This window comes from Sparus aurata, chromosome 21, assembly GCF_900880675.1.
Source record: "Sparus aurata chromosome 21, fSpaAur1.1, whole genome shotgun sequence".
Classification (NCBI taxonomy): Eukaryota; Metazoa; Chordata; class Actinopteri; order Spariformes; family Sparidae; genus Sparus; species Sparus aurata.
Window position 1 is genome coordinate 19991139 of NC_044207.1, and position 16585 is coordinate 20007723.

The 16585-nt window shown below is 40.4% G+C and overlaps 2 protein-coding genes across 2 annotated transcripts in view; one reads left to right on the plus strand and one right to left on the minus strand.

Annotated features, from left to right (window-relative positions):
• crhr2 (corticotropin releasing hormone receptor 2) overlaps positions 1 to 3147 on the plus strand; it is a 41052-nt gene extending 37905 nt beyond the window's left edge. Inside the window, exon 12 of the mRNA XM_030403684.1 lies at positions 90 to 3147. Within this exon, the coding sequence (XP_030259544.1) occupies positions 90 to 230 (141 nt within the window). The 3' untranslated portion in view covers positions 231 to 3147. The remainder of the gene's footprint in view (positions 1 to 89) is intronic.
• A 7970-nt stretch (positions 3148 to 11117) lies between these two features.
• On the minus strand, positions 11118 to 14995 carry myl13 (myosin, light chain 13). The gene is made up of 5 exons (XM_030401908.1): positions 14779 to 14995; positions 12396 to 12423; positions 11877 to 12026; positions 11617 to 11790; positions 11118 to 11529 (listed from the first exon to the last, which is right to left on the minus strand). Exons 1-5 carry the CDS (start codon positions 14884 to 14886, stop codon positions 11423 to 11425), a joined length of 567 nt encoding a protein of 188 aa, XP_030257768.1. The 5' UTR covers positions 14887 to 14995; the 3' UTR covers positions 11118 to 11422.
• Between the last annotated feature and the right edge of the window lie 1590 nt (positions 14996 to 16585).

Sequence of the window (16585 nt, forward strand, 5' to 3'; positions counted from 1 at the left end):
GTTATTAGTAAAGTCTGTTCTCCTATGCGCGTATGAAGCAGTGATGGCACAATAAAATCCTAAAATCCTCTCATCCTCCACATTTTTAGGTACGTTCTGCCGTCAGGAAACGGTGGCACCGCTGGCAGGACAATCACGCCCTTCGAGTCCGAGTGGCCCGAGCCATGTCCATCCCCACATCCCCAACCAGGATCAGCTTCCACAGCATCAAACAGACCACAGCTGTGTGACCATGGTCGCAAGCACATAATCTCCAGTACAACATCAAAGGGAAACAGACTTAATCTTTTTTCTGTCCAGTGCAAACAATGAAGTAATTTACAGAAGAGACTGAATCCTTTTAACAAGGCTGCAGCGTGTTTGATGTGACTGAAGAGCCAGGCAATGTTCTGTTGTCTGGTGTGAACAAATAGAAGCGTCTAAAATTATACTTTAACTGTATGATCGGACACATCATATTCTTGGAGAATTGATCTCCCTCAACAGACTGTACGTTAAGGTACAAGGATTGAGTACTTAAGAGTGACATCTTCACTAAACCGTCACATCACAAGTCTTTTTTCATCTGACCTTACAGAGTTCTTATCGCTGTCATCTCACTGCTTAATGGTTGTTAGCGGCGCAGGATAATCCTACAGGATTTGCAGCAGGATACTTCAGCAGCTCACGTACTTGCAGGCATCCACTCCATGCTCACTCGGCGTAGGGGGTGACAAGGAGTACTTGCAATTAGATACATCGAGCGAGTTGCGCTCAAAGTGTTGCCAAAAGAAGCCATTTCTCTCCAGTACGATAAATAGAAAGATGCTCTTTGAGTTGCTGCTCTATGGCATCAACAGCTGCCTGTGAAAGCATAAAAGAGGCTTTGGGGAGAAAGACGGTTAACCTGAATTAAATATAAAAAAAAATAGGGCGTATAAAGGAAGGAGATTTAAAAGAGCCGCTGCTATTCCTCATGAAAGTGGGATAAAAAATAAATCTGCTCGAAGTGAACAGTTGTTGTTCTCCTTAAAACACGTGGTGATAATTCTGGTCAATGTGAGATGATGATTTTATACAAACAAAGCCATTCTAATGGAGCCTTTATAATGTGTCCTCAGAGAAGTCTTCTCCTTAAAGTCTGTATTCTTTTATACAAAGTTGAATTATTTGTCTTGTACTGTACTAACTGTAAAAAAAAGGTAAAATACTTGTTCACAAGATCAGCTTCCTCTCTGTGACAGCCATTTGTTTCCACACCTATTTTTTCGCTTCCCCTTTGTTGTAGTCTTCTTTATTTTTCTTATCAGAGAAGAACCACAAAGAGCAATTTAATGTGTTATGTCTTTGAACTCCCTGAGGCTGATGGATGAGCCGTCCCAAATTAAAGCTCTTCCAAAAGGGTGCAAATAAGATACACATTATATTACTTGTAGAGTTGGAGGAAGTGAAGTTGTTAACAAATATATGTTACTATAAGTGTCATGCATGGACTCATCATGCAGGCACAGTGGAGGCAGATTAAATTCTTTTGGCTTTATGAAATCCTTGTGGCTTTCTAGTAATCAGTATCACAGCTAAGCTGTTGGTTCAAGAGGTTTGGAGCTTGATGAAATGAGCACCAATTGCCTGTAATGCCAACTCTTACATCTGCTCAGGCTGCTCACACAGTAATGAGAACCGCCAATGATCTGCAGCTTCAGAACCATGAAGAGGGGAGAGGAAATATTAGTTCTGGAAATGACTATGGTGAAATCCTATCATTCTGAATTATCTTGCAAGGTTAGGCGTCAATGCAGAGGCTCCTGTGTGTGTCCTTGCTACATACGATCAGGAGAATAGTTCTTTCTGACAGGTGGTATGATTGAGAATGTTAATGTGTGAGGAGATTGATACCACTGTCAGACATGTTCAGTGGCTTATAGTTGCATAAAGACTGGAAACAGAGGGACACAGCTAGCATACTGGTCGCCTGTCAATCTCATGGAGGAAAGATTTGCATTAAAGCCACTACTCCCTGCTTAGAAATAGTCCAGCATTTCCTTTTTTTTTTTTTTTTTAAGTTTTGAGATTTTGTTTGGATTAAACGTGTTACATGGTAATGCAATACCATGTAGGAGTTTGTATTTCGAGTGATTTGGCGCCCCCCACTGTTTCTGACTTCAACACAACTATCATAAATACGAATCGCAGGTTTCTTTAACAATCTGTCAGATGTAATTTTAACGTTGCATGCTTACTACAAACAAAACTCGGCCTGTCTAAACAATGTTACATCTTGTATACTGAAGTCTTGTAGTAAACACCTATGTTCAGGCATTTTGTTAGCTGCAGTCAACAACGTGCACCAGCCGTGCACACACAACTCAGAGCAGTAACGCCAAACAGCAGTAACCTTAGAAGAATAACAACTGGCTGTAAAATGCTACCGGCTTAGCCACTGTCGAAACGGCCAGCCAGTTAATAATACTATTAAACAGCAACAAGTCCGTCTCTGCGTCTGTCTGCAGCTTTTTATTTAAGCAAAGCTGACGCTAACCAACCAGTGTCGTCCATTCCAGCTCTGGACCTCTGTCTCCTGGTCTCCACTCTCTGTTAGAGTCAGCTAACAGAGCTAGCTTGCAGCTACAGTGCGCGCCAGGCAGAGGTTGCTTTCAGGAAATTCCATAAATCACAGAGAGTTGAGGCAGAGCAGTGGGAAACCCAGAAAACATTTACACCACGAAATATGATCCAGTTCCAACAAAATTAGTGATAGCTTGTGCTGTGTATGACTCAGTGCCATAAAGTGGCAGACAGGCTACCTGAATTTACATAGTGCAGAAACAATCGACAGGGGCTCGGAGTAGCTGAGACAGAGTTCATCCCCCTGACTGCAAGTAAATGTAACATTAAAATGAGCTTTAAATTGCTATTTTAAGGTGAAAGGGCTACATTATGTTGCTTAAAGTGAGCTTTGGAGGTTATTTTTGTGACTCTAAGATGGAACCAGGTCAGCTGTTTCCTCCTGTGTCCAGTCTTGATGCTACGCTAAGCTAACAGGCTGCTTGTTGCAGTGTCATGTTTTTTTTATTAATCAGGTTTTATTGTTTGATTTGTATTTATTTACCTATCTATTTATTTATTTGTTATTTATCTGTTTATTTATACATCTGAAATTACGTAATGTTTTGGCAGGAATAAAATCTACTGGATCTATTGTGGAGTCAAATGTAAAAGAAAATATATGGAATATCTGTGATGAGGTTTCTTTGAGGGTGTTGTATAGAACATAAAATGTTTCATCACTCAATATACATTTCATATTTGCATTTCGTAATTATTTCTGTTAAATTACAGAAGACATTTCTTGTTTATGTGCTGCCAAACCGGACTGACATTAGCCATTATCAGATTTTTCCAAAGTGATTTTGATGTAAATATTTTTATTTTTTTTTTAACGCTTATGTGAATTTGTTTTCTGGATCACAACGTGTGCAGCTGTAACACTGCACATCAATGACCTCATCATGTCATGTGAACATATTAAAGCATATCCTAGTAGTTGTGAAATATTTTCATACAGAAATATGAAATCATTTACTCAAAACTCACCAAAGAGACAAACCATGTTTACCAGCATCCACAACTTTTATTGTCTACATATTTCTATTGTCGCCATTGCACTTTGTTGACCAAATCTGGTTGATTTTCTTTTCTACACCATTTATTGTCCATGATGAAATGTATTTGATGCAGCGTGATGTCAGATTTGTTAACTTATTATTGTACATGAATACATTTGACGTACTGATTTTATGAAAAAGTTAGTTATTATTAGTTGAACCACCCATGTTGCCTTACAAACAAAAGGAAATGCATTTTTTTTCTTTGTGAAAAGGAAGCTTACGTCTCTGTAAATGATGTATCATTGTGTTACGGATATACATTTGTACATGCACATGTGAAAAGAAAAATATCAATTTGAATTAAAATTATACATATATACTTTTGCTCTTTGACTCTTCATGTTAAAGGTCTTGTGTTTTCCAGAGAGCTTGTAAACAACAGTGATCTGTGTTGACAGAGTATATAATGCATTATGTCTGTTCAGTTACACTTGGTAATCTGACATTAGATGCAGACTGCACTAATGGGGTCTATTTAGTTGATTCATTTGTTATTTATCCTCCTAGTCTTATGACTCAATCAAATAATTATTATAATGGAGTACTGCAACCTCACTGGCGCTGTGGCATGTAATTGTCTTACTTGTAAATATAGTTCTAAAGTGAAGATGCCCTGAGAGAGTGCCTGCTTCGTTATGTAATCTGAATGTAGATATAGTTTCATACATCTCAGGCCGGGCTGGAGTGAAGTGGAGCAGAAACTGCTGTCTGTGCCCAGAGCCCCCAGGACTCAATGAGTTATACAGCCCCAAACAATTAGCTGAGACTTGGACGCAGCCTAATAAAGGCTTGTTGTGACAATTAATGCTTTTGATTGTTGACAACAGTATGAAAGGCGAACAGTGGATGTGACGTTCCGGACTGAACCATTGCCAGAGGCAAGCAGCAGATCTGCAATTCATTATGAATTTTTCCCCCCAGAGCTCCTTTGTGTCTATATTAAACTGCATTTCACCAGCCATTACCTCAGCTACATATAAATGACTGGCATGACAGCCCGAGGCCTCCTCTGCAGTCACTGCTTCATCATTTATGATATAATGAGGTGTTTCCCATAATGCTATATGCATCAAATTGAAAACAAAAAAGCTATGTTCAGATTTGCTTATCTCATCACTAAAGAAAGTATTGTTTTTTGGAGAGGATGATCTCTAACAGAATACAAATCTTGGGAAGCATCCTTTAAAAAGCCCCCTGTTGAATTCACACATAAAGGTCAGTTTATTTGTCTTTGGGAATACAACTCAACTCGCGAAAAACAGCTGTATCATGTCATCCGTACCGCTAGAGGTGCTTGTCAAACCTAGAGATGAAAATGTTTTATATTTAAAATGATAAAATAACAGTCTTGCATTTGGCTCGTAGACTAAAAAACTGTCAATGTTCAGGGCTTCTAGCCAGGATCCTAGAAATACTGAGGTGTTAAAGGTCATACAACATTGTTATGTAGACATATTAGCTGCAAAACTTGCAGAATATAAGTTTCCCTTTGTTTAAAAAACATTATACTGATTGTGAAATAATAATTTATAAATGTTTTTCGGGTCCAAAATTTTTGTTTTGTTGGGTGGGTGGTTCCAGCGTTTGTCAGCCGATAATGCAACACTGTTGGCGTTTCATCAGCGGTCAACAGTCTTGGTAGTTGCCAGTTTGTGGGAAAATACGTAAGAATGTTCTACGGCATGCACCCAGCACACTGTCCTGCTCTGAGCAACATTGGCAACAGTAGCTAGTGCACAAACTGACGACCACTTGAGGGGCCAGATGATTCGAGCAGCAGCAGTTGTAAATATGTTATTATATATCCCCAGAAAAATGTGACCAGACTCCATATGTTTTCTGTTTATCCAACATCAGGCTCTAAATTACTTTTTAAAGCCTATTACACACTGAAACAGGAACTCATATGGGTGGTTAAACAGTCAATCGTTTATTGATTTGCCTACTTTGCTTACTTGCTGAAACCCCCAAAATTCCCAGAGCGAATACGCTATTACAAATATTATTGGTTGCATTAATGGAAATGTAGGATCCAGCACTGAAATGCAATACGAAAAGGCTTGAGTACCCTTTCATTGGCTGTAATGAAAGTGCACATTGAACACTGAAAATATCTGTCGAATTAATCAAATGAATCAAGTTTAACCACAGAATGAGAACACCTAATTTCCGCATTATATTTCCCCCTTCAGGCTGAGCTTTTGGGAGCTGGGGTTGAGTGCGATTAAAGTGCACTTTAACAAGAACAGCATCAGTATTTACCTGGAATTCCATTAAGGCAACGATTCCATTATGATACTGCCAGTTCACTGATTCGCTCAGAGTCAAAATACCCCGGCAGCCATAAACTGGGCGCATCCTGGTGGTCCAGTGGAAAATTGGCTGTGCGCAAATAAAGGCTAAATATATAGTGCCTGAAACTCTGGCTGGAAGAGGAGCTGACTGACAAAGATTATGCGGTGTGATGAAGGTCAGCAGACCAGTAGAAGGAAAGGCGCTTGAAAGCATTTTGAGGTGAACATCAAGGTCAAGTTTAAAATAAAATCGTATGAGTTAATGGGTTTCCAATTTAGTTCATCTCTTAGCATGCTGCTAGACTAGTAATAACAAGCTACACATTGTTCAAAGAAACAGAACTTAGTTTTAATTATATTGTGCAGCCTGACCCCTACCAAATATGGGGGATATGTGCATAAAATGATGCAAAGAACAAACGAAACAAACACAAAATGAATTATACTGTGGCTATAATGAAGAACTGCAACAAGCCCATATAATACTGTTATTGCAGGTCCTCGAGATATCATGCCCTGCATATAATAGACGTTTCCCTGCCCCAACACACCTGCCTCACATGAATAGTTCGATATCAGGCTTTGGCATAGCTTGATTACGAGCTATTTCATTTGAATAATGTGTGCCGGAGCAGGGAAACATCTAAACCATGCCCTGTAGTGCGATACACTGTCTGAACACATGATTCTTTTCTGTGTTTTAAGAAGCTACAGCAAAGGAACAGATGTTTCATGCTCATCAGCCTTTTGAACGACATGCAGTATCATTTAGGAAACCACAGTGAGCTGAGTGGTAAGCAGGGTTGGGTTTAAAAGTGTGTTCTGATGCAGTTACTAACTACCTGTTAAAAAGTGTAGTCAGTAACTTCATCCAAGTATTCCAATATTAAAGTAATATAACTTGATTACTCTTACTTTTGGATGACCTCAATATGAAACATTTACAAATAAAAACAAGAGATGAGAAGAGTCAATCAGATTACTGTCATTAAATGTGAATAACCGTGTATTGGGTTACACTCAGGTCCACAGTGAGTGTTTGTGAGACACGAGAAGTTTTGTTGCGTGTGTGTTTTTATTTAACAGCTCATATTCTGGGCTTTTTTGGCTCAAAACTGAGAATTCCATATACGTGATAGACTTCCAGGCTTGAAAACCGAACTCTGTTTTACCAAATAACACATCCTCGTTTTCAACTGTAATTCTGTTTGTAATCCCATTTTTTATTAAATGTGTCTGTTATCTAGTCGCATCTTTTTTCTGCAACTTAAATGACATATGGTGTGCTCGAGGGTTCGTGGGAGTTTGCCCAACCAGTCCACATGTGTTTTGTGGCATTCTGTGGGAGGTGCTCCGGGAGTACGGGGTCGGAGGCCCTCTGTTAAGGGCTGTACGGTCCTTGTACGACCGGAGCAGGAGCTTGGTTCGCATTGCCAGCAGTAAGTCAGACCTGTTCCTGGTGCATGTTGGACTCCGGCACGGCTGCCCTTTGTCACCGGTTCTGTTCATTATTTTTATGGACAGAATTTCTAGGCGCAGCCATGGGCCGGAGGGGGTCTGGTTCGGGAGCCACTTGATTTCATCTCTGCTTTTCGCGGATGATGTGGTCTTGTTGGCTCCTTCGAGCCAGGACCTCCAGCATGTCCTGGGGCGGTTTGCAGCCGAGTGTGAAGCGGCTGGGATGAGAATCAGCACCTCCAAATCCAAGGCCATGGTTCTCGACCGGAAAAAGGTGGCTTGCTCCCTCCGGGTTGGGGGAGAGTTCCTGCCTCAAGTGGAGGAGTTTAAGTATCTTGGGGTCTTGTTCATGAGTGAGGAAAAGGATGGAACGGGAGATTTACAGGCGGATCGGTGCAGCGGCCGCAGTAATGCGGTCGTTGTATCGGTCTGTCGTGGTGAAGAGAGAGCTGAGTCGAAAGTCGAAGCTCTCGATTTACCGGTCAATCTACGTTCCTACCCTCACCTATGGCCATGAACTTTGGGTCATGACCGAAAGAATAAGATCCCAGATACAGGCGGCTGAAATGAGTTTCCTCCGCAGGGTGGCAGGGCGCTCCCTTAGAGATAGGGTGAGAAGCTCTGTCACCCGGGAGGAGCTCGGAGTAGAGCCGCTGCTCCTCCACATCGAGAGGAGCCAGCTAAGGTGGCTCGGGCATCTGTTTCGGATTCCCCCGGTACGCCTCCCTCGGGAGGTGTTCCTGGCATGTCCCGCCGGGAGGAGACCCCGAGGAAGACCCAGGACACGCTGGTGTGACTATGTCACCCAGCTGGCCTGGGAACGCCTTGGGATCCTCCCGGAAGAGTTGGAGGAAGTGTCCGGGGAGAGGGAAGTCTGGGTGTCCCTGCTCAGGCAGCTGCCCCCGCGACCCGGCCCCGGATAAGCGGACGAAAATGGATGGATGGATGGATAAACGACATATGGTTCTAATTTTTTGGTTGTCTATTTATGTCATCCCATTACATTTATCCCATTACTCCCCAAGCCTGGTAGTGCCTTAGCTAAAAACACTAAACTACTAAGAACACCAAAAACTTCCAGCATCAGTGCAACAGAAAAATGAATGAATGAATGAATGAAAGTGTTTAATATCACTTTAACTGAAAGCACGGGTTTGGAAGAGAGAGAGACAGAATGAGGGGTAATTAAACAGCTAGAAGAAAGTGTGTTTTGCATTTCTTAGAGAAAATCTTCAAGCAATTATGTTAATCAGGCTGATAATGAGTCTTTGTCTGAAAGTGCTGAAAGATGTAGACTCATCAGAGATGTGATTGTAACTGTGCCGCTGGTTTGATTAAATAGAAATTGTAATGTCCTTTAAAGCAGGATGGATGGGTTGTGACAGGTGAGTCTTATGGATTTATGTTGCCTTCATATGTATGTTGGAAACAGGACCGGTGCGTTGAAGGAGTTGATAATAAGATGAATAAAGCCTTTGAGATGTTTTCAGTCATTCAGCAAAGACGTGTCATGTTGATTATTTTTTTTTTTATCCCCACAATGATGAATTATTACTTAAGCAACAGCTCCCCCTGCTGGCAAATGAGTACTATCACTACAACACATGTCCTTCAGATGATGGATCTATCAACTTATTTATCATTTTACTCATTTATCGTTTTTGATGAACCAATATTTTATGCTTTACATTTATTTTTCAATTCTGGTCCTCGGACTTGAATCTTGATCTGTCTGTTTTTACAAAAAAGATATGATGTTCAACTGTGGATGAGATTTGTAGTTTAAATGTATACACAGCCTACAGAAAATTGAGAAGCTGATTAAATACTAGTGTTTTTTTCAGATCTACAGACTTTTAGAATGATCTATTGTTTATTCTGTGAACATGTGAAGAACTACAGTCTTATATTTAGACAACTAGTGCAGTGCCCTCAAGAAAAATGTATTCCTATAAAAAAGTGGGAGGTTAAGTAGCTTTTTCATGGATGGCCAAATGAGGCTGTGTTTGAAGTTGGGACGTCAGGGATATTTAGGTTTGTTGTTAAATCCAATATTCCAGGTATAATTGGCCGTTTTTGACTATTTTTGATTTTGCCATTATATTTCACCTTAAAAATGATTTACTTGGTGTCATTATTTTCAGCACAACCTCACATGTGTGACTGTACAGTTATTTTTTTATTTTGACATACTGTATTAACACAATGGACCTAAAATCACACAAAAAAAACATAAAATCCGAGTAGAAAAAGGTAGATTGTTTTTACTTTAAACCACAAATATGTTTAACAAACCATTTTTTATTACTTATAATGCAAATATAAATTGTTGTTTGCTAAATATGTGCATACATTTTAAAAATTTACAAAATTATATGTAACTATTTACATTTAAATGCAGGCAATGCTCATTCAGCCGTCTCCTCATTGCTTTGACTCATTAAACAAAAAACCGACTCCACTACACACTAAACACACTACACTAAACACTACATAACACACTAACTATACACTCCAAACACGCTAAATGTCACAAATCTCTCAACTCTCAATATCGCTGTCTATACACCAACCGTCGTTGCCTGTCATTCATCTGCCTACGTCCCTCCCACAACTTCCTGTTCCTCAACAACCAAACTTGCTGCTTGGACACTTTCGTGACAAAAGCCCGTTTTTACCGTTTCTTCCTGCACCAGACACAAAGCAAACGTGACGGCAATGTTCACAAAAAAGCGTGGCGGACATTATTTACCCTAAGTCCGGTTTTGGACGTGCCAGTGCGTGTGTGGGCTAGCGGCTAGCAGCTAGCTACACACGAACATCCACAGATTCCGATTCCACTTTGTTGTCCGCGCGTCTCCGGATCTCCTCAGACCCGAACAGACTCGGTCCGGACTCTTTTAGTCTTATTTATCCACAACAGTCAGTTTAGATGCACAGAACAGAACGGGACCGAACCGCCAGCAAAATCCCGGTCCAGCTTGCGCCGCTGCAGGTATAAATCTGCTTGTTTCTTAAGGTGGGGGGTGGCAGTGGGCTCTGCAGTGATTGGCTCTGGTGCGCACGTGACTGTGGTGGCTCCGGTGAACAATGCTCGCGAATTTGTAAAGCAATATGAAATAATTTATTAACGGTATCATTGCAGTCCAAACAAATGCGAAGTCGCACACCCTTGAAACATGCAGCAGCCATGTTGTAAGTCTCAGGTCAGTCTGATCCTGATCCGCAGAGATATTTGAGGGACACATACACACACACACACACAGACAGACAGACAGACAGAGATTCCTTGCTTTTATAGAGAGATATATATCTGAAGTTATGTACAATTATTCTACAAACATGTATATTACATATATGTTGAAAGTTTCTAAAATAATCTAGTTATTTCTGCTGCTTTCTCTTCTTGTTTCCTCCTTTCATGTGACCCTTAATTTATCCTCTGCTAACCATTTTCTTGCGCAAATTTCTTTTTTCTCTATAGTGATGTAAAAACAATGTAAAAACTGGCCGACAAAAAAGTGGAATCATGCAAAAATTAAAATGTTTTAATCTCCGCCACTGGGTTTCGTAGCACCAATGTCTGATGAAAAAGTCCATTAAGAAAAAGTTGTTTTCTAACAGTAAGAATAAGTTGTGGAGCACAAAAGTAATCTTACATTAAAGATGACAAACCAAATATAGTTTCGGAGCATCAATATTTAAAAATGCGACACCATCAAATTAGACTTGTTTATTCACCATGATCTGCAATATGAACAGCGGTAGTGTGTAACGTGTCCACAGCATCAACACATGCAGTCGTAGAAAAACAAGGTGAAATGGTAATGAGTTGTAGATCCATCTGAGACGCATGGAAATGAGAAATATACAAGATGGGATTCACAGAAACATGAAGATCTTCTGCAGTCAACGATTCAGGGTCTTGGTTTTCGAGAAAGGTGAGAAACTACCTTGTTACTGACTCATACTGATTTCATGATGCAGAGTGATGTAGCACCAGAATGACAAGGAGTTATCCATTTAGGATGCCATGATGTACTTTACAAAAGCTTCATAATTTATGCATCCGTTGGCATCCTCCTGGTTCTGCATTAGCTGCTCCACCTCGTCCTCCCTCAGCTTTTCACCTGTGAAAGACACCAGAAGCGCCGTCAACTCAGAATGCTTGGTGACAGCTTTATAAGATCAGTTTTCAGCAGGGCTGCTCCACTTACCCAGTGTTGCCAGAACGTGCCTGAGCTCAGCTCCCATGACTGTGCCGTTTCCCTCCTTGTCGAAAACCCTCAGACCCTCCACAAAGTCCTCAAATGTTCCACGGTCTTTGGCCTTGCAAATGTGCTGGTGTATTGGCAGAAACTGGTCAAAGTCAAGCATCTTGGTCTGCATTTCTGTGGAAAATGATAACAGTATTAATGGTTTTCATTGCACTCTGACTGTGCAATCATTCAGCAAATTGTTTGTGTAAATTGATCACCTTCAGCTTTAGGCTTTCCAAGGACATGCATGATCTCTGCCTGGGTAGGATTCTGGCCCAAAGCCCTGATCAGATCCCCACATTGGGCGTAAGTGATTTTCATCTCGTTGGCTGGTGTCCTATCAAACAGCTGGAAAGCGTCTTTGAAGTCTGTGAACAAAGGGGTTATTCTTTTTTGATTGCTGTTCAGATCATTGTGATCCAGGGGGGCATGCAGTCTTTGAGAAACCGTCCTGCAGATGCTGCAAATTAGTAACGTATAATGGCATCTCTTGGATAAAAGGGCTCCCTTAAGGAGCTGTGGCCCGTCTCTTGAGTGACATGTGCCTTTGTCTCTTTTCAAAGGGATGGACCTAGACGGATTTGTTTACCTCAATATCCCTGAGCTGTGGAATCATCAGCTGTTGCAGACCATCGCTCGCACATGAATGGAGAGCTCGATCACACAAACCATTTATTCCCTCTATAAATAGCTGACAGTCCATGCAACACAAAGGACAACTGTGGTGACAACCTTACCCTCAAGTTGCTCTGGGGTGAATTCCAGCTGCAGAGACACAAACAAGGCGGTGAGATGCTGCTGATCATTCATTGTACATTTCACAAGGCAGCTGATTAAAAAAAAATAGAGAATGACCTGTTAGATATGACCCCTGACTTTGCCGCCATCGTTATCATGCCATTCCTACGGGTCAAGTTTCGGCCTGCATCTGCTGCGACCACAGTGCATTGTTTACCAGTGACCTTGGGTCTAACACCCTCGTTTTACAGTATGCCTATTGTCTGCTACTGTCAGCTTCATCTGAGGTTATTTTTGGACACAATACGTGGCAAACAATCTTGAGGAACTATAAACACCACCAGGTTTTCACATTCAATTTCAACAGAGTCAGGAATTCAGGAAACAACCTAGCGATCATTTGATTATTTAAAAAAAAAAAAAAATGCACAAATTGCAGGTTAAGAGAAGGTTAAATGAAGCTCTGTATTTGAATTCAGTGAGATGCACTGATGTGGAATAAATGCTGCCAATTCACCATGTGTTGAGAGACAGATGAATGATTTTCTTTTCTCACTTTTTATGAATACCTTGCTTTATGAAAGGTCAACACATCATATCTTTTTGACGGCATGTTTCATAAACTACATAGAGGCTAAGGCCCTTCATATATAAACTATATAGCACAGTATTATTCACCAGACAAGGAGATAAATGTTAAAGCAACTACTGAATCTGACTGACAACTCAGTTTTACAATCCGTGCCGTACAAACTGCACACCAGTTTAATGTGTTATTCTAGGTCTACATTTAAATCATCGTTAGATTATCCATCCATCCACAAATGTTGCCTATTTATACTACATGTATATTTTGGACTGCTGTCAGACAGTGGCCCCAGTTTCTGTCTGATGTCTGGATATCTGCAAACCCCGGCCCCTCCAAGAAGCTTCGTAAAAATATTATCCAAACACTTATCTAAGCATGTTTAAAGACGAATGGCGATGGATATAATTATCTATATTTTTCTTCCTCCCGGTTTTTCCACCCCTTTAGCCTCGGAGGAATGGCGCGGGTGGTCTGCTATTTGCAGACATAATGAAAATCATATTTTGTGGCTTTAACCACGCTCCATTGTAGCATGGCGGCGGCTCACTCAACCAGGAAAACATTTATCCATTGAGAAGGGGCCAAGTCAGCAGAAGAGCTTTCCATGAGGTCTGGTATCAGCTAGTTTGGTGCCTCCCCCTGACTGTAGGACACATTTTGTAATACGTGTTTGCAAGTTTAATAAAAAGCCAAAATCAGTATAAGCTTTATACAAAATGACAGTATATCCATAACCCATTCAACTGGCTGTACAGTCCTGTTTAGCTTGCACTGCCAGGTTTAGGTCACATGGGGTCTCTGATACTCTTTGAACACAAGCTTGGCTTCTAAACATTGAGCCTAGTAGTAATAATAATTACAAATGCCAGTAAGCTAACAATTTCAATGCAAAGCTATCTGTACTTTAAGTTACAGCGAATCTTTTTTTTTTCAAAGCTTAAAACACTTGAATCTGTGTTCATCAGCCAATTTACAGTTTCTCTGCACTCAAAAAAATCTAATTGCCTAAAAGTGTTTATTGTCACATTTCATGCAAGGTTCTTCTATCATGTTGAGTCAATATGAACAATTTAAATAACTTTTTAAAAACTTTTTGATTGTCATTAGTGTCAACTTTTACTGAAACCATTAAATGTAAATCATTAAAGTTAACATTACTAAAAAAAGTCAGGAAACTGATTACCAAGTCAACTATTCAAATTAAGTTGTACAAACTGAAAAAGCTTGAATGATTTAAGAATTATAAGTCTACATACTGAAATAATCTGTTTGGCTGAATTCCTTGAGTAAGATCATCATTTGAGAATTCACAGTGTGTGTGTATATTCAGTTATTACATATAAAGCAATAAGAAACTTCCACATAACAGTAATGACCTCATATTGTTTTACCTGTCTCCTTTAATAAATCACACATCTACAATGTACATTCTAAAAGTTGATTTTACTTTATTAAAAAAAAAGTCAGGAAACCGATTACCTTAAAACAAGCAATTAGACTTTAAAATTTAAGGTGAATGAGACAAAAAGTTAATAAGTCTACTTTACTTTGATTTTGAGGTAATCGGTTTCCACCATTTTTTTTTTTAAGTGAGATCACTTTGTCAGATTTTACAGTATAGTTTATTGATATAGACACATTAACTCAATATGTTAGAAAGACATTGCATTAAATGTGGCCCTTTACATTGAATTTAAATATAATTTGGAAAAAAAAAACAGTCTCTGTTTTCAGCCAAATCATTTTCAGAGTGTACATTTCTCATTGTCATTGTCGTTTTTGTTGCGTTTTACCGTCACTGATGTGGGGTCAAACTCCGGTGTCTTGGGGCGCTCGGGCTCCGGGGGTTTGGGGGCCGGTGCTGCTGCAGGTTTGGGCTCTTCCTTCTTCTTTGGGGCCATCGCTAAAAGCTCTCAGGAAACAATGGGGAGGATTGACACAGCACGCTGCGGGTGGAGGGGTCCCATTAGAGGCTGGGTCCCTTTATCCACTGTCCACAGGTGCCATCTCCGCCCCCCTTTCCATTCTCAACCACACTGCCAACAATAGGGGGAAGACTATAAAAGGATATGCCTTTGTGCTTCTATTTAAGACAAAGGGTGTGTGTGTGTGTGTGTGTGTGTGTGTGTGTGTGTGTGTGTGTGTGTGTGTGTGTGTGTGTACATCATCAGGACATCAATGATGCAAAACTATATTGGATGAGATCCCAGGCCTGGAACCTTCTGCTAACCAGGCTATTTCCACCAACACAAACGTGACCTTGTATAATCTTCTTTATCTTGCACTGTTGACCTTGTTCAGTGAAGTGCCGTGGTTATTAGAGAGGAGGGGAGGAAGAAAATGATGATTGCAGGACAAGAGGAGGGTAAAATTGTTTGAATTACAATGGCACAAAGCTGTGATGAATACCCAGCAATTACCCCTTGATTAGTATTCAAATTGCAACCAGTGAGACAACATAATTCACAGTGTAGAGTACACGACGTGTAGGGACAAGCCTTTGTGATTTATTTGGTCCAATCAGACGGATTTGCGGGGAATTAAAGTCAAATCCACCTCAAAAAAGGATTCACAGTTTGTTGTGTCCGTCTGGGGCAGTTGCGTGTGAACAAGCCTCTCTGAGAGCGCCAGGGAACACAGAAGTCGAGAAAAGTAATCCGATATGACACTAAGTGCCACTTTATGAAGCTGGCATTCGCATTCGGATGGAGACAGAGTTTGTGGATAGATTGGCAGCCGGGGTGATGTTTCTGGTGATTGCATTGTTTGAAAAATACACATCACATGCGTACATTCAGTTACTTTGCAGAACAATTAAGAAGTGTCCAAAGGTCATGTTTGACACTAATAACAAGTCATAGTTAAGTGACAAAGATCATTTCAAAGGCCTTCTAAATGCCCTTTACAATAACATTACAATCACATGTGTTACACTGCATCCACACTGTATCCTGTCCCTATAAAAGCTATAAAAAGCTCACACTGCATCTGACATGCTGCCATCTACAAACCGAAAAAGACTTCTTTGGGCACAAGATGATAGAAGCAAATTACTTTCACTTTCACTTATAGCTTTTTATCTTCGCTGTTGTTGTGTTTTTATTTGTGTGTTGTGATTCATAACTGTGTCACAGATAAACTTTATCTTGAACTAAATATCCTTGCAATTGATCAAAGAATGTCTATGTCTAGACTAAGCATCCCAAGTGCTTCGAGGGGGTGTAACAATGAAACATGATATGTAGAGGTGACTGGGATTATTGGGCACACTTTCACTCGTGGCATACCGTATGTCAGAACGTTCTAACCAGCAGCGATGAAAGGTTAGGTCTCAGCTAGAAATATCTATATTTAAAATGAGCTGATTTGTGCATAAGTTGTGTCATGTTAAATCAGAAATATGCATTCAAATAAAAACAATAAAAAAAAAACAACAACCAGACATTCGATCGATCAAGGAAGTCAACTGACGGGACGGAACTGACATAACAGTAACAATTTCCATTTCCATATATCTGTAAACTTTATTTCTGTCTGAGTCACTTCAGGCAGATTGTCTTTGGCGATGATGACAGCACCCATCATCCTGCACGACATCGA

What these genes read in the sequence shown, in the direction of transcription:
- myl13 (XM_030401908.1), bottom strand. Translation starts at nt 14,886, where the DNA reads ATGGCCCCAAAGAAGAAGGAAGAGCCCAAACCTGCAGCAGCACCGGCC. An exon ending in CACCCCAGAGCAACTTGAGG is followed by an intron (nt 12,027 to 12,395) that starts GTAAGGTTGTCA and finishes CTTTGTTCACAG; the next exon opens with ACTTCAAAGACGCTTTCCAG. An exon ending in TGGAAAGCCTAAAGCTGAAG is followed by an intron (nt 11,791 to 11,876) that starts GTGATCAATTTA and finishes CATTTTCCACAG; the next exon opens with AAATGCAGACCAAGATGCTT.